At 48.8% G+C, this 13,702-nt stretch overlaps 1 protein-coding gene across 2 annotated transcripts in view; it reads right to left on the bottom strand.

The window, feature by feature from the left end:
* Positions 1 to 13,702, bottom strand: part of Rptor (regulatory associated protein of MTOR complex 1) — a 270,069-nt gene that overhangs the window by 93,286 nt on the left and 163,081 nt on the right. For both annotated transcript variants that reach the window (XM_048366647.1, XM_048366648.1), the window contains one exon: positions 2,005 to 2,064. In XM_048366647.1, coding sequence (XP_048222604.1) covers positions 2,005 to 2,064 — 60 coding nt within the window. The remainder of the gene's footprint in view (positions 1 to 2,004; positions 2,065 to 13,702) is intronic.

The raw sequence follows: 13,702 nt of genomic DNA, 5'->3' as shown, positions 1-13,702 counted from the left end.
AAAGGACGGGAGAGGAATGGGGCCTCCTTGCCCTGAGGCCAAGAGCTTATCAAGAGAGGACACCGATGGGTCATTAGAGACCTTTTCTCAAGGTCAGCCCTGGCAGCCTGGTACGGAGGCCACCAAGAAGCTGAGACAAACCAAGAGCCAGGTTCTTTCTTGTTAATGTAAGAGGGTTTCAATGAACAACTCAAGAAAAACAAAACAACATTCTTTCAGGGGCAGGGCTCAATGACAAAACATGTGCAAGGCCCTGAACTCATCTCCCCGCCCCCTTGTATCCATCATTGCATGGTGCTTAATATAGATATTTAGCATATATACCATTGTTATTTCTCCGCCCCGCCCCACCCCCACGCTGTTTTTGTACTAGTACTGGGGCTTAAACAAGACTGAGGCATTGCCCCTTAACTTCACTCCAGACTGGTAACTTACCACTTGAACCACAACTACACTTCCAGCTTATGTGGGGGTGGGAATGGGGGGAGGTGTAGGTGTGGTTTGCTGAAGGTAAGAGTCTCATGGACTTTTTTACCCAGGCTGGCTTCAATCCGTTATCCTCAGATATCAGCTTCCTGAGTAGCTAGGATACAGGTGTGAGCCACTAAAGGAGAAGTATACTTAAGCAATCATGGACAAGTGTCCTCATTACTTACTTACAGACATATTTTGCATACTATGTTTTTGTTAAAGAGGGAGAGAAATGCCAAATTCATTTATGCCTACTCTTCTCTTTATTAAAATTCCACTTTGTACTCAGAATAAACTACGAATGGTTCCCCCCACCCCCTGCGCTGGGCCTGAACCCCATTCCTGGTTCTTGTTAAGCATTTGCTCTGCTGCTGAGGCCTATGCCCTGCCCTGCACATGGGTCCTTTGGGTCTTTCTTAAAATGGTGGATATGTGCACACATATTTGGAAAATCCATCCCACTGAACCAAGGGTGTGGCAGGCCATTCCGAGCTTCTAGTCTCCCAACCGTCTGCTCATGGAAGGGACATAGCAGACCGCCCAAGGTCATGTTCTCGAGTGTCTTCCGGCTCACACGGGGAGGGGCTTCACTAGGGAGGGCCTTGGAAGTAGCTTTGCTTTCCTGACCTAACTTAGTAACTTCAGGCCTTGATTATCTTAACAAATAACTTCTGTAATTGGAACTTGGCAAAGCATCCGTGACCTGGCAGGCCAAACGTGGGAGACCTGGGGTCCAGAGCACCAAGTTCCCCATCACTCTGCAGTTTTTGCATATTGCTGACATGAGTCAGGGTGAACTGAGAGTGGTCAAATCATTGAAATGCATAAAATGAATAAGATCGACACTTATTTTTTTTTAAACACACATACAAACAAAACAAATAAGCCCTCCAAATGCAAGTCATGTTTAGAGTTACAACGCACCATCGCAGACCCAAAGAGATCAACACAAAGGACGAGCTCACTGCTCGATACACTTAGAAGGCCTGGGGTGGGAAAGCAACACAGGGCTTTGGTCCAGTCTTTGGAATCGGTCTGCTCTAAACAGAAAAATGGTGAGGGGTCAGAGTAAGCGTAAGGGTAGAAACAGAGGTAGGGATAAAGATACAGGTATAGGTAGAACAAGAGTAAGGTAAAGAGAGAAGTGGTGGGAATTACCGAATGCCGAATGTCAAGTTCAAGTTTAAGGAAATGAGGTCAAAGTACAACCATAATTTGGTTGTTGCAGCCAGGAAGGCAGAGATGGTCTGTGCAAAGCTGTGCTCTGCTCTACTCTGGCTTAGAGTCTGCAGTACTTTAAACATTCTGAAGAATCGAGCTTTTTTATCATTTCTCTTTTAATCTGGTCCCACATTGGCCACCACCTACACTAAGTACCAGTGCTACCATCACAAACAGCTTTAATCAGAGAACAAAAGGACATACCCACATGAAAGGGAAACGGCCTCACGTTGAGAGAAAGCACTTGTGAGAACTGACTGAAGAGAACCCCTCAGATCCAGACAGCCACGAGGGCTTCAAAATCTTACTTACTTTTCAATCAAATCCAGGGTGACTCCAGGCACCAGACTGACACACTTCTGCATGCAAAACCTGCAGAGAAAGAAAAGAACATGAGGAGCTGAATGGAATGTTCAATGCAAAGAAGGCCCGTCAGCAAAGGTAGCATTTAAAAGTGGGATCGGGAACAGCCACGGTAAACAAATAGACTCTAATTACAGCAGCTCTTGGATTTAAGAAGAAAATCTCATTGGCAGCGTGAAAGGTGCTAGACTCCAGAGCTGCACCTGTGAGTCCCCAGCACAGGAAAGGAGTCGGTACGCAGTCAGTGGAGCCTCATCCTTGGAGACAAGCTCTAAGATGTGACATAAAACAAGGCTTCCAGACCACACAGCGTGGAGCAGCCTGGACTTTTCTGTCTCCTTCTTAAGAAGGCGAGCTGGAGTGTGTTGGAGGTGCACATGAATAACCCCAAGGCACACAAAAGGAGCTGGGAGAAGATAAAGGCACAGGAGCTCAATGGCACAGTCACGGGAGTCAGAGCTGCGACTTGGCATCCACAGGCAGCGCATTCTCCAGGGCAGGCGTGGAACGGACAGGCTCTGCCTCGCTCGTGCAGGCTACAAGGCAGGAAGCCATCTTTCCTCTCTCCTGTCAGGGCTATCGACACATGGCAGGGCAGAATCAATGGCAATGTTGAGTAAAAAGGCAGCTTAATGTTTCTAGTGGGAGAAACATAAATGCTTGGGCTGCCCCCTTCAAGCACAGCGGCCTGCAAACAGCAACGACAGATGTGCCCCGACTTAACAGGGTTTCAGGAGCAAACTGTCACCTTACTTTTAATAAGGATTCAGTACAAACGATATTTAAAATTGTGAATTCTGATTGTAATCGGTACTTAGGAACTGCTTTGCTGAAAGGCACCGGCTCCTTACTTGGGCCCAAGAATGAACTAAAAGCAGGCGAGAAGCCTGGCATCTCTGCACCTCTGCCTCCATTCTGTGTCTTTGCTCTACGCCGCTCTCTCGGCAGTCACTGTGCAATCACCTTGGAATCCAGAAGGGCAGGAGTGATAAGCAGGTTATAAGAAGGATGGGAAAAACTGTCCCCGAGAAACGAACCAGCAGGACCAGCAGGAGAGCCCCCCCCCCCCCCACGGGCACATGCTCATCCTGCCCAGTGACCACAGTGGTGATGAACCCTCCTCCAGAACCCTGCCCCAGGGAAGGACTGAGCGCACTGTACCCGAACACACTGGGACTGGCCAGTGAAGGCCCTTCGGTCCTCCTTTGTCGTTTTAAGCCTGGCTGCCCATGCCCGTCACCTGTCCCCCTTTCTGCCCTTCGCTCTAACCTTTTCCAGGCAGGCAGGGGCGAGCGCCCCGCTGACGGATGGGAGCAGGTGTTTGGGCCTGTGTTTAAAAGCCCCATTTCATGATCTCATCCTGGCTTGGTGACGGGCAGCTAACGCCTCCCTGTGAGGATGGACGGCATGTGCATCGCCAGAGGTGGAGCAGCAAGCCGCGGGGCGGTCACCCCCATTCCAGAAGGTGCGGGGAGCGAGGCGAGGCGAGGCGAGCCGCGGGCTCAGGTGGCCGTGCGCAGCTCCCACTCACGATGGGTGGATGGAGCGCGTACAAAACTGCTGGGCCCTGAGCTCCAAAAAGGGGACCGGTACACACACCTGGCGACAGCCGGGGACCCCAGAAGGGAGCCCTAGGCGGAGCAGGAGGCTGGGAGAGCACAGACAGCAGTGCCTTAGGAGTGCGAGAGACTCCAAGGACAGAAAGTTCCAGACCAGAAAGGCGACAACACACGCTCACGCACACAGTCCGGGGCAGACCAGTGGCTCCTCCCCCGAGACGCAGGGGAGAGGCGGCTGCTAAACCGGAGCTAAACCACTTGCAGTCTTTGGTGTCGGTGGCGGCGGCTCGCGTTTCCGAGCCCGTCCTCTGGGCACCGCGCTCGGCAGGCTGGCGGCTCCGGCGCCCGGCCCGCGCTCACTGCACTGCGGGAAGCCCCCCGCGTCCGCGCCCGCTCTCGGGACTGCGGCGTCACGGGAGGAACACGCTACCAGAAATGGGCGTCCAGGCCTGAGCCGTCCGCAAGCCATGTTTCTGGTCTCTTCATCCATAATGTACTTATCGATTGGGATTTCTGGAGTTTCGTAATGACAGAACCATTTATATCAGACTAATCCTTTTGCCAATAGCAATAATAAACGGAACAAAATATAAAAAAAAAACCAACCGTTTGAAAATAACAAACAACTGTAGACAGAACTAGCAAAAGAGAAAGAGTCACTGTGGGTGAGCCGCCCCTGCTGCACCCCACAATTCACACGGGGAGCGTGCGCGCAGAGGCTGCACGCCTCTCCCAGCGCGGAGCCAGAGATCAGCACGGCCTTCGCAAGGAGGGAGCCGAGACCGGCACGCAAACCCGGTGACCTGCAAATCAGACGAGCACAACTAACTCCAAGGACACCCCCCCCCCGCCCCTTCGTGGAGGATACCCCAAAGAAGGGAAATGCACAGGGAGAGTGCAGCTTCCCTTGACAATGAGAAGGCAGAAGGGAGGTTAAGTCTTGTCAAATAAGAGAGCCCGAGGAAGCCCTGGGGTTTCTATGGCTCCTCAGAGGGCTCCCACCTGAGTCACAAGCCACATCCAGGATAAAGAGCCACTCCACAGACCAAAGCGACCACGCAGCCCGCAGCCACGCCTCTGCAAACTCAGCGGAAGTAGAACCTCGAGCCGCAACAATGGCTCATCCAAAACTGCTGGGGGAGACGTGTTGAGCAGCAAGCACAGCTGCCTTCTAAAGTAAGCAGGTGGGGACTAGATGTGTGGCTTGGGTGGAAGAGTGCCAGCCTTTGAGGAAACAAGTTCAAGCTCTCATCCCCCTGGGGGAGAGGGGGAGGGACAAACAAGATAGGTGGCACTTTAGGCTGAATCAGGAAGATCACAAGTCCAAAGCAAACGGGGCTACAAAGCAAGACCCTATTGCTGGGTTCAAGTGACTCAGGATTGAAATTCTAGCTGCTTTTTTTCTTCTTTTTGCCAGTCCTGGGGCCTGGACTCAGGGCCTGGTCACTGTTCCTGAGCTTTTTTTTGCTCAAGGCTAGCACTCTACCTCTTGAGCCACAGCGCCACTTCTGGCTTTTTCTGTGTATGTGGCACTGAGGAATTGAACCCAGGGTTGTGTGAATGCTAGGCAAGCCCTTTCCCAGGAAGCCACATTCCTAGCCCCTCTAGGGGCTTTGGAGGCAGTTTTCTAGAGGATTGTAATTCAAGGCCAATCAAGACGAAATAAACAAATAAATAAGTAAATATCAAGAGGTCCTCCCCTCTCAACCAACAGCCGGAGGCAGTTCTGGCAAAAAGACGGTCTCAAAAATAACCAGTGGGGGGAAAAAAATAATCAATGAAAAAAGGGCTTAACTGGAATGACTATCTGGCAAGCAGTAGGCCCTGAGTTTACAATCCAGCACTGTTCTCCTCCAGAAAGGGCATAAAGAAGCAGATTTTGGAATTAGAGGAGCTTTTTAATAATAAAACAGTATATAAAACATTGAACCACTGGCCCAGCACTGGGTGCATGCTTTCCAGTGCTGGTGTGTTATGAGGCAGACATGCAACCACACACCGACTCGGACGAATCCTAGCAACGCAATACTCAGAAAAAAGCATCCCTCAGATCACAGGCAGCATTAGTGCCTTTAATAAACCTAAATTCTGAAAGGAAAGCTAATAGTTTTGATGCAGAAAGAGGATACAAAGGAGTGATCCACGGCACACAGGGGAGTGGTCAGGACGGTAGGCAGACAGGTGCCCTGAGGGCCCCATGCAGCGGGACCAAGCCCAGGAACGAGGTTTCAGGATGCTTGTTGCTCTACAAGTACTTAAAATGAGGCCCATCATGGCCAGTGTGGGGTGAAGCAAGGGCGAGGACGAACCCAGCTACGCAGTCCGTGGCTGGCTGGCGCCTGGCCTTGGAGAGGCTGCTCACTCCGGGCGTCTCATGGAGTCTGCAACTGCAGTGTTGTCCTTGTTTGTGCATTCTGGGTCACTACAAATGCTCCGCTGTATGTGTCCGCATGCTGACCCTGTCACAGTCCTAAGGCTTTGGGCAGCCAGGAGCTCACCTGTGCCGCACGCTACCGTACCAGGAGCCGGTGAGCTAGTGCACCGGCAGAGTGACGGGGCCTTCTAGCCAGGGTCCACACTGAGAGACCGGCCCTGCCACAGCTGGAAGGGCCACGAGCGTCCCCCTACCCTGCAGACACGGTGCCTGTGACATTTGCGGTATTGACTCGGATGTATGTAAATTTGAGTAGTCAGCCCTTCTGCTCAACACTCATGTTCTTGTTAATAGCTAGTCAATGGATTTTACTGGGTTCTTTTTGCAACGCTGATATTCAGACCAGACATAAATAATGCAAATTTGCTTTCCCTTCAGGATATGTGTGTGTGTGTGTGTGTGTGTGTGTGTGTGTGTGTATCTATATCTTTCATTTTGTTTTCTCATCTAATCATTATATCGACCAATGATTCCAGAACACAGCCTGCAACGAATGAGCTGATCCTAATTACAACAGTGGCGCACCTGTGCGGGGGGGGGGGGGGGGGGGGCGAGGGCGATTGCCGGGCAAGGGGAAAACTTCTCTTCAGCAAAGGAAGAGCCTCCTGTCTTCCTTACCAGGTTGGATAGAACTTGCTTGTAAGTTTACACATATGTATGTTTCTTGTGGCCTATTACGATGACTTGTGCTAGGCACAGCAGTATACTCTGGAGGCCGAGACAGAGGACTGGGGGTTGGAGGCCAGTTTCAGATACACAGTAAAACTCTCTCAAAAAGCAACAGATAGGATTTTTTTTTTTTTTTTGCCAGTCCTGGGCCTTGAACTCAGGGCCTGAGCACTTTCCCTGGCTTCCTTTTGCTCAAGGCTAGCACTCTGCCACTTGAGCCAGAGCGGCACTTCTGGCCGTTTTCTGTATATGTGGTGCTGGGGAATTGAACCCAGGGCCTCATGGATACGAGGCAAGCTCTCTTGCCACTAGGCCATATCCCCAGCCCTCAAAAAGCAACAGATAAACAATGAAAAAAAAACCCAAAGGTAATAAATTATTACTAGATGGCCTGATATAAAATTATATACCCTGCCCTGCATGACCCTTGCCTGGTCAACGTCTATGGTTCTCTTCCTATGCTGTAGGAGCTGAGTTGCTAACATTTGGTGCTGAGCCCATTGGTCTTAAGTATAATGCATGAGTATGCTGACAGGTCTGGCATGTTCCAGTTATACTAACTAAAAATACACGGAGCTTATACTTGTGGAAGTGCAGCACGTTCTTAAATATTGTTTCGTCGCCACTTGTTCTATCTTTCAAAAAACATTATTGGTAAGGTTCCTCATTTGCTTTGCCGCTTGTACATCTCGTTATTTTTCATTACTTTCCATTTCCCAGAATACCTATTCTACTGACAGGTGATTTTAAAGTCACTTAAATTTTGCAACAGAATTATCAGATTTCCTAAAGTTTTTCCTAGTCTTTATTAGTTCTCTACTATTCTTTTACCTTTTCAAGGCTTACTTTTGTTTCTCCAGAGACTCCAGTTTTCTCTCTTCAGAGAGGAGGGCAAAGCAAAGGCTCCCGAGCCAGCTGCAGGCCGGGCTGTTGGGGGCGGGGGGGGGGGGGTGAGCTCCAGAGCCACAAGGCTGTGAGGACTGTTCTCAGGATCCAGGAAGCCCTTCCTCCACTTCCTGGTTGATCATCACTGCTAAGGCTTGCTCACAAAGAGCCTGACAGACGTGACGTCCGGATCTGACGTCAGGATCAGTGGCAGGTGGGGCATCAGCCTGGAAGTTTCTCCACCCCCTCTCCCAGGGGTTTACCGTAGGCCTGGCCACATCAGCTGAGTCACTGGCCAAGGCAACCGCACTCTGTCTAGGGCCCCTTAACCTCCTTGGGGTTTGGTTTGGGGGTGGACTATCTGGTAACGTGCTCCCCTCTGAAGCTCAGGGGCCATCTTACCCTGGAGACTCCATTGTGCTACAAACTGGGAAAATGACTGGATATTAAAATAAAATGAAAACCACACTCCCCATGGGTTACGGAGGAAACAGCTGAGTCGGTGCAGCACTGCCACTCTAAGAGCTTCTCAAGTTTAACTCCCCGCTTTCTGCTTTCTGAGGCTCTGCTCTCCACCATTGAAAGTGAGGATGGACGGGAGCCCCAGGGCAGGGCTCTGGTTTTCCAGCAGGAAACGCCCAGGAGCTTCCCAGGCTGGTGAAGATCGCCATTCCTTCCCCAGCTCATTCCCGGCATGCTAGCCACTGGCAGACCTGAGGATGTCACCAGTATGTCGGGGCCAGGGAGCCCTTGGCTGCGTCCTTTCTCACACAGCCTGGACCACGAGTGCGCGTTCCAGATCTGCGGAGGCTTCCCGGGTGGTTTGTACAAAATGAATTTCTATACATAGGCAAGAGAGGAGAAGGAGATGACCCAGGACAAAAGGAGCTCTGCTCCCTGTTGGCACCTGCTAGTGACAGATTGCTAACCACTTGGTTCAGGGCTGGGAGGGCATCTCGCTGGTAGAGGGCTGGCACAGCCTTTGTGAGGACCTACGGCCCGTCCCCAGCACGGAGCGCCTGGAGAAGGGGCTCTACGTAGTAGAGACATTACTCTGCATCTCCCTCCAGCGTGAGGGGGAACATTCTTTTCACCTCATCATTTGCCACCTGTGCATTGACCGTGCCGACCTGTCTGCTCAAATCTTTTACACACTGCAAAATGCTTTTGTTTTCTTGTAGCTTAGGTTTGTCATATATTCTAGTACACGTTCTGTCCTGTGATTTGCTGGTATTTTCTCAGTCTGTCAAAGTTGAGGTTTTGACAAAATCCATTTTATTATCATTTTCTCCCATGGAATGAATGTGTTGTGGGAACCGTCCCTACGAATGCACAATAATGGCTCTCCTAGTCCCTGATTTCTCCAATGAAAGACAGCACACTTGGGTCTTTTACCCTTGGGTCTACAGTCCAGCTTGCATCAGATTTTTTATAAGGTGTGAGTTACAGAGCAATGTTTGTTTCATTGGAGATGAATGCTCAATTAGTCCAGAAACACATGCTAAAATTATTGTCCTTTTTTTGTCAAGGTCAACTGGCCACATGGTGTGGCTCTTTTCTGTTCCACTGATCTCTGCAATTGTCTTTTGCCTTGGTTGCTTTTGACCTTGGCTACTGCATGTGTACTGTAAGTCTTTAAGTCTAATAGGGGATGTCTCCAGATTCTATTCTTCCCAATTACTTCGGTAATCGAATTTATTTACTTTTCTGTAAGGTACTAAAATCAACAAGTCAATCTGCTTAGAAGCCTGCAGGGATTTTAATTGGATTGCATGGAATCCATAGATCAGTATGGTGAAAACTGACATCTTAAGGCTAATGAGTCTCCAACTCACAGGCTATTCTCCATTAATTTGAAAACTGAGATTTACTTCTCTACTTGATGTTTCTGTAGTTATGAGTATACAGACGCCCCCCTTCTTTGGTAGAGATGCACATGCGCATTATCATGTAAGCGTTGTTGCTGTGTGTGTTGCCACGCTATGGCTCCTGGGGGTCGAAGCAAGTTGCTATTTTAATTATGATCAAGAGAACTGTGCTTTGGCAGAATGAACTCCTTCTGAGATTTATCTTGCAACCAAGCTGCAGCTGAGCCAAGTGGCTGGGTGACAGTCACCTTGACAACTGGCTGACTGACAACTGTGCACTGACATGCAAATGAGGTATGTTGTCCCAGACCTTTTCCTCTAAAACTGGCATCTGGAAGCTGAGATAATCCACCTTCTGGGACTATAAATACTGAGCTTTCAGACTGCCACTTGAGACACATCTTGCTGTGACTCCACTCTGCAAACACTCACCCTGAAAGGGGACTGGCAGCATGGCCTTGCAGAGGGACCAGCTCTTACGACTTCAGAAGCAGCTTGACGCCATCTTGGACTGACATGAGTACTACTTGGGAGTAGTCATTTGAGCAATTTCTTCCATGGACTTGGTTAATTTCTAGCACACTGGTGGAGAAATTTTCTTTTGGATATTATTTTCATATACTTCTTTAGCTTATTGCTTATTCTGCCTTTGTGTGTACTGCAGCAAACCAGTTCATTCAAAGTCTATCTCTGCCTCACTTAGCTTGCCAGTTGATAAGAGCATTAAGGACGAGCTCCCCAACACCATCCTTGAGGTCCAAATGTCACCGGTATTGGGAACTGGAAATATATAGAGAAACAATTGGTCTTTGCCTTGGTCTTTCTTTCTACTATCTTGCTAGTTGTAAAAATGCTTTAGCAGATTGCAAAGGGTTTTTTCAGGGACCATTTTCTGCATATAAACATGGCCTTTCAGCATTTACACCTTGCGTTTCTTCCTTTGCCTTTTGGAAATGGAATGCTGAGCAACAGTGAGGACGTCCCTGCCTTGCCTAAGATCTCAGTCCCTTCTTCACTGACGATGTGGGGCTGAAAGGCTGCACAGACACTCCATAAGTCAGACCAATTCCCACACATCTCAGGTTTGCTGAGCTTTGGACAAGGATGGATCATTTTTGTGCACGCGCGCGCGCGTGTGTGTGCGCGTGTGTGTGCGTGTGCATGTTATTAGTTTTCTTTAATGTGTTAATATAGTGAATACCACTGCCTTATTTCTGAGTGGTGAGCCAGCCTTGCATTCCAAGAACAGACTTCACTTAGTACGTGTTTTCCAATTTCTTCACTGCGGTATGATGAATGTACCTTTGTTCTTTGCCCACAGCTCCTGGCACAGAGCCCTTCAAACACCAGGAATATGTATGATAAGAATAGAGTGTCTTCTGTAATTGGTATTAAGCCTCTGAGACCTCACTTAAGTTTATCCTAATGAAGAGGCTCAAATGGGGTGTTCAGATGACGTTAGGATGGGGCTGGTAGGCAGAAAGCCCAAACCTGTGAGAGAGAGTTGTCTCCTGAGCACATTGAGAGGTGGATGGATAGGGATTGAGATGGTAGAAACTCTTGAAAACAGAGTAAACAGCACTTGCCTTAGCGGCCCCACACTACTGTCCTAGGATTAGGGCATACTATTCCAGCTCTGAAAGAATAAAAGCCACAGGTAAGACACCATTTTGAGTCTTGACTTCCATTTCTTACATATGACGAAGGAAATAGTTTCCCCTCTTTTTCTATCTTTCTCTACTTTATCTTGTTACAATAAAATCAGACCTTGCTAAGACTTCAACAACACTACTTCTTGAGCAAGGACATTCTAGAGCTTCTGGGGTGGGTAGAAGCCCCCTCCTTAGCTCTTCTTGTCAGTCTGGGGTGTAGCTGGCACAGGCAAAGGTGGAGGCAGAGGAGAGGAAATGCACTCAAGCTCTGACTCCAGGTCTCCAAAGGCCTGCTCACTCAGGCCCTCAGGCAGTGGTACTGGGGTCTGGGCAGAGTCCTTCAATGCACCTGCAGTGCTAGGCGCCGCAGACAGCCACCTCCCACCGGCTGGCACAGGACGCTTCTGGAACTCAGCTGATGAGTGTGTCACTGACACTTCCACAAGTTGGTTTATTTTAACCTAGTCATTCGGAATTTAAAACAGAGAAAGGTTGGGCTTTACTCTTCCTTAAAAAAATCCCAACAAATTATTAATAATCTTAGCAATAAATACCCCATTAAAACCATAACAAGCAAATTCCTTCAACTCTCCTACAAGACAGGTATAAGATAGAAAGAAAGGACCCACATGACATCAGTATGCCAATCATGGGGTATTTGTAACCACAGTGAAAAGTATACACACCTTTTGGTATTCCTCAGAAGAAAAAGGAGAAAAGACTTTCTTAAAGCCCAATAAACCGAAAATCACTATTTTGGACCAAGTGCTCACACAAAGTCCAACAGCACAGAGGAAGCATCAAAACAGAGGCACTGGGGCTAAAATTCCACCCCACCAACCTGAAACTGGGTTGTTTACTTGACCTTCCAGGAAACCTGGAGAAATGAGAGCCACAAGTTCCCCCAGCAGGCTGCTTATGATCTGCAGGACAACAAAGTTCCCCGCTTGCTTTGATCCTGATACAAGAAAGGTAACCTGAGGGCAGCCAATCATTTCTCTATTTTTCTGACTGCCATCCCTGTCTTACAAGGAACACCGAAATGACCAATTTGTTCTTTGTTTTTGCTTTTTGCAGCTCGTCTCAATCTATAAAGCCAGCCTCTTCTGCTCAGCTCCCTGGAACACAGCCTCTAGTTTATGGAATGAAGTGTTGTCCAATTTGAGAACAAAAAACAGTCAACAAAGATGGCTAAGTTGTTGTCCTGTTGCCCTCTGACACCAATTTGTGAACTTCTGCCACCATCTTTTAATGCACAGAGTGACTTCCTCTACTTTGCAGGATAAGACACGCGAAGCACACATTTTCTCTTTCACCACAGCCTCCTTTGCAAAAGCAAGGGAGCGGCAAGAGATGAATCCTTTCCTCAGTCGGGGAGACGCCGATGCGCGAAACGACGGGACAAATGAGCCGACTGGCTGCTCTGTGCGGCGCCGACTGTGCTCTGCTCTGAGCTTCTCCACGGCGTACGCAACAGGCGCGGGCAGGCTGTACGCCGTCCTCAATGACTCCATTCCATAACACCGCTGGGGCAAAATGTCTCTACACCTTGTTGGTGCGAACAAATAACTGCCACTTGTTCAGCACAAACCATAAGGCACAGACTTGACAAATAACTTATGTATACAAATAAAATACTACTATCTACCAACTTGCCAGGTTAAACCAGGAACCTACACAAGTAGCACGACTTATCAGGTAAAACAATGGCTGAGTGCACTGAACACAGCCGATCAAGAGATGACGCAGAGCCCCTCACCTGATCACACAGAGGAGGGACGCATGATGCGGAGGCCCAGTGGCAGCTACCCACCCACCACAGGAGGGGACAGGCCATGAGCTCCCAACTCTGTCCCTCGGGCTTCTGCTCGGCACAAACCCCCTACTTGACTTGGCTCCCTTAAATGGCCAGTGCTGTTCCTCCAGACTCCATAAGCCTGGGCCCAACTGGTTTGTATCTAAAGCTAGGTAAGTGCATTGGCATCCTTCAGCCAGAAAATCGAGTGACTAGATTTGTTATACTAATACCTAATACCTGCAGTGACAGTTCTGGCCTATAGAAAGGAACTTTTTTGTTGTTGTCATTGGTCCTGGGGCTCGAACTCAGGGCCTGGGCGTGGCCCTTGAGCTCTTTTGTCCAAGGCTAGCACTCTACCACTTTGAGCCACAGCTCCACGTCTCATTTCCTGGTGTTCACTTCCTGTCCGAGCTGGATTTGAATCCCAATCCTCAGACCTCAGCCTCTTGAGAAGCTAGGATTATGGGCATGAGCCACCAGTGCTGGCTTTAGAAAGAAACTTTTAAACCTCACAGTTGCTTTAACTCTTTCCTAGCCTCTTGGTATCCTATACATTATATTGTATGCAATATGCTGTATGATCTCAGTGTTAATATTAGTAAATACAATAGAAATAAAAGAACCTATGATTAACAATGGCCAGGAAAACCAAGCGAACCAGCAGAACTTGGTGAGTGAATTGAGTCAATAAAATCGATGCAGCCTATGAAATTATTGTTACTATGTAAATTCTGACAGGGTGGAAAGTATGCCTGAGATGTGTCTAAGTCTCTGCCATGGCT

Source organism: Perognathus longimembris, chromosome 17, assembly GCF_023159225.1.
Source record: "Perognathus longimembris pacificus isolate PPM17 chromosome 17, ASM2315922v1, whole genome shotgun sequence".
NCBI classification, from domain to species: Eukaryota; Metazoa; Chordata; class Mammalia; order Rodentia; family Heteromyidae; genus Perognathus; species Perognathus longimembris.
The sequence above is the reverse complement of the archived record's forward strand: the minus strand, read 5'-3'. Positions and strand labels throughout refer to the sequence as shown.